At 37.2% G+C, this 8,589-nt stretch overlaps 1 protein-coding gene across 1 annotated transcript in view; it reads left to right on the top strand.

Moving 5' to 3' along the window:
* Positions 1 to 123: 123 nt before the first annotated feature.
* The window catches only part of ppil2 (peptidylprolyl isomerase (cyclophilin)-like 2), a 28,809-nt gene continuing 20,343 nt past the window's right edge, over positions 124 to 8,589 (top strand). Inside the window, exons 1-10 of the mRNA XM_029439828.1 lie at positions 124 to 283; positions 478 to 527; positions 2,538 to 2,583; positions 2,850 to 2,912; positions 3,308 to 3,359; positions 4,348 to 4,399; positions 4,809 to 4,900; positions 5,522 to 5,611; positions 5,701 to 5,776; positions 5,912 to 6,072. Of these exons, the coding sequence (XP_029295688.1) occupies positions 252 to 283; positions 478 to 527; positions 2,538 to 2,583; positions 2,850 to 2,912; positions 3,308 to 3,359; positions 4,348 to 4,399; positions 4,809 to 4,900; positions 5,522 to 5,611; positions 5,701 to 5,776; positions 5,912 to 6,072 (714 nt within the window). The 5' untranslated portion in view covers positions 124 to 251. The remainder of the gene's footprint in view (positions 284 to 477; positions 528 to 2,537; positions 2,584 to 2,849; positions 2,913 to 3,307; positions 3,360 to 4,347; positions 4,400 to 4,808; positions 4,901 to 5,521; positions 5,612 to 5,700; positions 5,777 to 5,911; positions 6,073 to 8,589) is intronic.

Below are 8,589 nucleotides of genomic sequence, written 5' to 3'. Positions count from 1 at the left end.
TTTATAAACTAAGAAAGAAAGAAAAACAGGCAGAGGCCAGGGCCAAAAGTAAAGAAAATGTTATTGTTATTGCTTTATCCATTCTTCCTGCGGGGGGCAGCAGACTGCCTTTTTATAAGTGCTACGAAGTTTAAGACGACGACGAAGAACGTAAACAGGAAGTCACAAAAAGGCGAATGGTGTGTTTTGTTGACGATAAAGTCTATCGTTATTACAGTAAATAATCCTTGGGATCCACACACAAACTCAAAATGGGGAAGCGACAGCACCAAAAAGATAAAATGTGAGTATCAAATCATCCTGAACAATACACTGCACCACTTAGCGTGTCTTGTTGCTAGCTTAGCTAGCTAATTGTGTTTGCTAACGAGCTAGCTAACTTACAGCTTGTTACTTCTGGCTTTACGTTAGGTTCAACTTTATTTAAGGTTTGTTTCATTGTTTTTCCTCTTATTTATATGAATATCTGCCGTACAGGTACATCACATGTTCTGAGTACACACACTTCTATGGAGGGAAGCAAACAGGTGAGTTGTATTTATATATATTTTGCTGAATTCAATTACAACGTTAACGTTACCATGTTAAAACAAACCATAATAGTTATTAATAGCGTATTGTCTCTTATATATTTTATATTCTAACCAAATGGTGGAAGTACTCGGATCTTTAACTCAAGTAAAAGTAGCAATACTACAGTGTAGAAATAATGTTAAAAGTAAAAGTCCTGCATTCAAAAATACTTGGAAAGTTTTTATTATGCATAAAGGGGCTAATTTAAATACCGATATTTATATATATATATTGTTGGGTAGCTTAACCAATAATAATAATAATAATAATAATAATAATAATAATAATAATAATAATAATAAATTATTAGTTCATTTATATTTTTGTAGGGCTGCAACTACCGATTTATTTCTATTATTATTATTAATCATAATTCTTCAATTAATCAATAATCGTTGCGTCTATTGAACGTCAAACAAATTGGCAAAAGTCCAAATACCCAAAAAAAATTATTTAATGATTTATTTAACAATGATAAATGACAAAGAAAAGCAGGAAATCTTTTAATTTGAGAGGCTAGAATTAGACAATATTGTAGTGACTGAAACGATTGAATTATCATCAAAATAGCTGCCAATTATTTTTCTGTCAACTAACTTATTGATTAATCACCTAATCGTTTCAGCTCTAATATTTTATATTGATAATCTACATTTGAAGAGTGGCATAGAATTAAATACTCAAGGAATGTCCAAGTACACCAAAATTGTACTTTAGTATATTACTTGAGCTACATTACACAACTGCTTGCCAGTTTATTAGGTACACCAGCTAAAACTAATGCAGTCTAATACAACACCCCTACAATAAGTCCGACCTTCATGAAGTATGTTTTAGTTTTTGTTGAAACTACTTTAAAGAGACATTGATTCAACTTTATGCAGAATTTTGAGGCCAATCCCATCTATATCAATGAAGATAGATTAATATATAACAGCACCACAAACTACAGCGTCCAAAATAACCACATATTTGAATCGACACCTCTCGCTATACACTGACAACTTGTAACCTTTCCAAAATCTTGGGCTGTTCTATAAGACTGACTGTCCCCAAAGTTTTGGCTGGGGACCACTCAAAAGAAAGCAATGTGTCTACATGCCACCCCTTGTCAGCGATTGCATGCGTTTACCTGTTGTGATCAGTTCAACCCAAAGAATTGTTTTCTTTTATATGAATAACTTTTAAAGACCTGAGGAGGTAAACATATCAAGTAATTCACAAGAAAAAAAGCAACGATTAGATGACAGAGAAAGTTGAACACGATATTGTGTGGCAGAATTCTTTCTTCTTCTGTCCTCTGGCCCTTTGCTGCATGTCGTCCCCTCTCTCTCCCCCCTTTAAGCTACAGTAGATGGACTTAATTCACTGGCAATTCGGTGTATATTGCTACACTGAATTTGTTGGAGGCTAGTAAAACAATTTTAAAGCTGGAGTGTGGGACTTTTACATATAAATGAAGGTTAGTTACATTCAAGCCCTTGCCAAACAAGTTCACAAAATGCTGATTAAGCCTATCTCAGTCAAGGAAATCTCTCTGTATTTCGCAGTATACAGGATATGCCTGGTGTCTGTGGCGACGTTCCTGCATTGGCGCACGTATGCCTGCAGTTGAACTTGACGCATCTGCCCCGCTACCTGGGAGCGCTCTCTTTTAAGTCTACCAGTGCAAATGTTTTTTGAATTCTTTCTCAAAATGCTGAGTTTATTTTTTATCTGGAGCAGCCACTTGTAGCTTCCGCCATACTCCAAGCTGCTGCTTCATTGTTATGGTCTCTCCCTCTGGTAATTACTCTCACTGCCAGAGGGGAGAGACAAAAGTGCTGCAATCCAGCTTTAATATCTGTGATTTCACCCATCGTGGTCTTCAAATGTATGTGTCGTGTAACTGCTTTTGAAAATGTCTTTTTAAAAATCATGTGGATGTTTGGAAATGAATGCCAAATTATGTTTTTACTTTTCAGTAATCCCACAGGCAAACTTCAGACGGCTTTCATTTGACCACTGCAGGTAAGAAGAGACTTGTTAACCTCATCTCTAGCACAGAGGTACTTTAGATCTATTAAAAAATGTTTCGATCTATCTATAATTTAGAATTATGAGACAGAAAATGAACTCAATCTATTGTAGAATAAGTCGGTAACGTAATAAAACATGGTGAAGGTGAAAGGGGTTGTGCAGACTTTCCGGCTTGACTGTATGTTTTTGCTGAGTTATTGTAAATTATACAACATTAGTCTCATTTTGACTTAACAGTTTTCTCTGAAACATTTCAGCTTGTCCCTGCAGCCCTTTGAGTATCCTGTGTGTACTGAGGAGGGAGTCGTCTTTGACCTGCTGTAAGTCGATTATGCTAACTTACAATAGGCATGTCTGATTTATAAGAGACCTTTTACCGTCAGCTGTGTCTTAGTGTTTGCTTTGGCCTGGTGCTAGAGTCTTGTTAAGGACGTTTTTAATGGTCCGTCTGTGGCATGATTTGTGTGGCAGCTCAACACTAGTTCAGGTTAAGATATAAATGTTGATACAAGGAGCTCTTAGTAATCCTCCTCCTTGTGTCTCTAATGTTGATGTTGTGCTAAACACAAAAGGAAAGCAACATGTTAAAGTCGCCAAACATAAGGATGAAGGATGTTTGTTGTTGAAAACATTGTAGCTCACATGTTGAACTCATTGTGATTGTTTCTAGTTTGACCTTAAGTAAAGATCCCTTCCCTTCTACCTTGTGTTTCAGGAGCATTATTCCATGGATCAAGCGGTATGGTACTAATCCGATCTCTGGAGAGGTAAGCAAACCACACGCATTGTGCAGCCAAACCAGTCAGCTTCTTGGTGGTTAAAATATTAACCTTCATATTATAGTTTAGTAGATTGATCAGTTACTATGTAAAGAAAATATTAATCTGCTACAAAGAGAAGAAATGCATTGTACCAAATATAGCTACTGGCATTGTCTTGAGCTGACAGACACACATACTACTTGTACAATTAATACAAATGCGTAAGTAAAAAATGCAATTTACATATTTAAACTTACAGTACATACAAATTTCGGCCATTGCTTTAAAGAAGTGCTGAAAAATAATCATCAACAATTTTGTTATTCGATTTAAGTAATTTATCAAGCGAAAAATACCAAACTTTTACTTTTACTTGTTCCAGCTTCTCAAATGTGACGATTTATCTGCTTTCTTGATTCCACATCATTGTAAGATTAATATCTTTTGGATTTGTGTCTGTTGGTCAGACAATAAAAGACATTTGACGCATTGGACACTGGGGAATTGTAGTCTACATTTTTCATTATTTTCTGACTCATTTCTGATTTTATAGACAATTAACAGATTCATTGAAAGATTTGATAATTATATTAATAATTTGTTGCAGCCATACTTCAGAGGATTACATGTAAATTGACGAATATTTTATTGTTCACACAAACTGTAAATTAAATGAGACTTTTAATGCTTCTTTAAAGCACTATTTAAAATGACTCACATTATTTACTTTTTATTTGTTATGAATTGTTCAGGGCCTAATTCAGTGTCATTAGTTGTGCAGTTGTGTTTACAGATCAATTCAGTAATGTATTGAAAAGCAGAATATAAAAACTTAATAAACATCTGAGTCACAGTTCAAAGACTTGAAGAGGAGTCCACCGAGATGATCTCTGGGAGAGTTTTGTAAAATGTTTTAATTGGCTTTTAAAGAAAATGTGATGCTTTCTTCCATCACTTTAAAAAAAATGTTTTTTGTTTTTCTTCTTTCCCACAGAAACTGGAAGTAAAGTCCCTCATCAAACTTAACATTGCCAAGAACAGCGATGGTAAATAAGCATGTGTTCAGTGTACTTTAACCTTCAAGGATTCTCGTAGAAACTACGGGGATAATAAGTTGATATTATCATTAGAGCTAAACCTTTTCCGATTATAATCACCCACATCTGTCAGTAGTTTGGCGTAAAAAGATCAAAGCTGCTCTTATCTTACTTCCCTGCTGTGTGTGAGAGCGTGAAAAATAAAATTAGATTTAAAGAGTGTTAAATCGATATTTTCTTGTGGGTGGATGAGAGCAAATTAAAGCAAGTGGAAGAGGAAGATGTGGGAAAGGTGATATCAGTCAGCAGGCACAGTACATGAGTTATTTCTTGACTTCTGGAGGAGATGAGTTTTCAGCCTGTGGCAGCAGGTTGAGAGCGACTGCTTGCTTCTGATTCTCTTTTCATTTTGTTCCAGGAAAGTATCACTGCCCTGTTCTGTACAACGTGTTCACAAATAATTCTCACTTTGTGACCAACAAGGTCACCGGCAACGTGTATTCTTATGAGGTTGGTGAACTCGGACAAATACTTTAGTAATGCTGATCAATGTCTCACACACACACACACACATACACACACACACATACACATACACATGCACATACACACACACACACACACACATACACATACACACCTGGTCCTCCTCTGTATCCATCCCTGCTTGCTGACATGCTGCAGATCCACCAGGAGTCCAGACATCCAGGATCACATCATCTATATATGCACACCACCTTTTATTCTTCTTCTTCCCTCTAAACATATATCTATCAGCTGTACAGGAGCTTCTTGACAATCCACATGTAGATCTCGCTGATTATCCTATTTTTTTTGAGTACTAGTTTGCCGAGTGGACGACATTTACAAATCAAAAAGGTTCTATTTCTATTGAGTGACAATTAAGAAAGAGTCAAATTAACTTCATTTTCCCTTTCACCTATATGAAGTGGAGGTAAATGTAGTCCATTGAAGCAATGAACTCCTCAGTGTGTACTATATTAACTGAGAAATCCAAGTTCCCCCTTCAACACTGATTGGACATCCACATAAAAAGTGGAGAATTTTCCCTTTTCCTAAGTCTGTGCCAAGAGAGGCTTTTGTTTGTTTTAATATGTCTTTTCCCATCAGGCTGTTGAGCAACTCAACATTAAGACCAAATGTTATAAAGACCTGCTGACCGACGAACCCTTCACCAGAAAGGACATTATAGTGCTTCAGGTGGGTTGTTGCTTTATTTTAGTTTGCAAAGTTGAAAGCACATCATTTGGGGGAAAATTCAGTTTCATTTCTTTTGTTTGTCTTTGTAGGACCCCACAAACCTGGATAAATTCAACGTGTCTGACTTCTTCCACGTAAAAAACAACCTGAAGTTGTTGGATCCCGGTGAGTTATCCAACTATTGTTGATGGGGAATTCTGCCTTTTTGTTTCCTTTTGGATTTGAGTCGTGATGGAATATGGAAGTGCCTTGCTTAAACCATTTCCTTCCTCTTGCTCTCCTTTCCCTGGCACGGCTCAGATGAGGAAAAGGCCAAGCTGGACCCGGCGTACCACCTGAAGACCACCAATCTGGAAACCAGGGAGACCTTAGCTGAGCTGTACAAAGACTACAAGGGGGACCAGCTCCTGGCTTCCACTATGAAGCAGCCAGTGGCCAAGAAGACAGACGCACTAAACGCTGTAAGATAAAACACTCTCACACTAATTTAAAGTTATTGAAAACGGCACAGTCCTACAAGAGAAGGAGAGAGGAATATGAAATGGAAAGAGAAAGTTAGGTGGTGAAAATAAATCGCTCAAGCTCATGAAGAGATTATACTTTGAGAATTCAAAGATTCCTCCTGGTTTATTTAAGCAAATGAAATATTTGTATGAACACAACCAGAGTGATGGGAGTTCATCACTCAACCGGTTCAAAGCTCTAGCCTGTCGGGGAAAATCAGCCAGCCAAACATCACTTACATTTGGCTGTTGATTAGATACTAAGCATTAAATGAATGTGTCATTTATCCGTATATGGCAGGGAATAGGAGCTTCCAGGCTTGCTAAGGTAACGTCTTTATCAAGAACTCTCATCATTTCCTTGTGACTTTAATCCCATGATTACTCAAACAGTCAGTTACTTTAACTGGAGGACCGAATTCTGTCTCTGACCTCTGACCTCATGGAAGAGGGAAACTAAAAAGGGAATATTTCCAAAAATGTTAATTCGCTTTATTTTTGAGGGGCACTTCATGGGTTCTCCTGAAGCTTTTTAGCCGCGTCACACGGCCTTTCATTTGCTATTCCTTGACGGAGATGAATCTGTTGACTGGGCTAGTTTAGTAGATGCTATGATTTAATCCATGGCTCTTTTAGGACTTCTTGTCTGCGTTGGGCCTAAAATCTTAGCATCACAGACCATTCTTGTAACGCTTTATTGAAAGATGCTCAATTTTCAGTGCAATTACTAATCTGCAAGATGCATAAACATTTCCACCTGTGCATGGGAGAAGAAAGAATACACAAATGTGTATAGATGCAAGCAAATGTACTTTATAGATAATGAAACTTAAAATAATTTGAATAGAAATTGAATGTCAAACATCATTCTTGACCTTTTTTAAGAAATAGTAATTAGACAAAACAGTCCCAACTCAAATGTCCACTTACTGGCTTTTTCCTGGAACTTTCAATCATCCGGCGTCCAGGCTTCATATTCCCTCAACAAAGTCCAGATGAATAATCTTTATGAATAATGGAATTCTTCAGTTGTGCTGCTGCAGCATTTCAAGAGGACATTTGTTAAAGACACGCGTGTCATTTTTACTTTGTACACAGGAGGGAGCCAAACACACAGTAATGCATCGACTAATGTGGGCAACAAGATAAACAACTGCATCCAGAAACAGAACAAAGAACGTTTTCAGTGCTGTGAGGAAAATGACTAATACTTTAAGCTTACATTACAGGAATTTAAGCAAAATTTAGATAAAAAAAAAAAGAGAGAACATAGAATGGCCTGAAATATTAGGCTGAGAGAGAAATTGAATACACAAAGTCCTTTTTTAATATGAAGCGGGTTTATGTTCTTTATTTTTAAATTCCTTCTGGATACTTACTGTAACCTCAGTTAGGTTGAACTCCAACGGGAACAAACAAATGCAGATTTCTAACAGAAAAGGTCAACCACGGCCACGCTACCACCGTGGCTGTGTCCTTGAATAACCGGGGGGGGATAAAGTCTGATTCAATTTGCACGGCATCAACAACTCTTCTTATCGGCTCTCCTTTGATGCTGCGCTGGGCCTCTTTTTCTATTTTTATTTTTTTTACGCCAGAGCTTTTCCTTGGTTGCTCTCCATCTCGAGTTCACAGTTGAGGTGACGCTCAGACAGCATCTGAGAGAACAGGGAATATAGGTCAGACGGAGCACACAAGGTAAAGTCTGGGCTTTCATGCGCCTTCACAAGAACTAGAGCAGAAGAATGCTAAACCAGGAGCGTAGAGTAGACTTGAGCTTTTAAAATCCATTTTCACGTCTCTGCTTTCATCTCCCTCAGTTGTTATTCTATTGACTCGAATGACTCCAATCTCACTGCATTGTTTTCATGGTATTGTTGGATGCTGTATATTACTATTCAGTTATTCTACTATAATTTAAGATGAAAGAACCCTAAAGCATCTGCAATTAATTATGAAATGGTATAAATCTCCGAGCTGCAGAGTCTGTCATTAAGCACCACTTAGCGTCAATGTGGGGACCAGCCAAGTATGTGCCTGCCCTGCTAGGCATATTTAGTTGATCCCGATCTCTAGAGGAATATTTCACAATAGGAACACGTGTATAAGTAAGGGCTGAACCTTTTAGTTTTTTTCCTAATTGGTTGTTCTATTTTGATTAATCAAATATACTTTTTGTCACGCAGGGAAATTTGTCTTGGGCTCCAAATCGCTGCATCACACAAACACTTGATAACAACGTCACAATGCACGTACACGCATCGAACATGGATCATTCATACGCTCATGCATAAACATGCTTAAACTCGCACGTGAAGTGTGAGACAGTAGTTATTTAAACTCCCATCTTAAGTGATGAAAAGTAATAAAAGAAGATAGTACAACTATAATCAAACCAGATGATAAATAATCAAGTCGCCCATATATTAGTCCAAAATAAAAACCGCTATTTGATAGACGATGTAGTAATTTTTT

The sequence above is a fragment of the Cottoperca gobio genome, chromosome 9 (assembly GCF_900634415.1).
Source record: "Cottoperca gobio chromosome 9, fCotGob3.1, whole genome shotgun sequence".
Classification (NCBI taxonomy): Eukaryota; Metazoa; Chordata; class Actinopteri; order Perciformes; family Bovichtidae; genus Cottoperca; species Cottoperca gobio.
The sequence above is the reverse complement of the archived record's forward strand: the minus strand, read 5'-3'. Positions and strand labels throughout refer to the sequence as shown.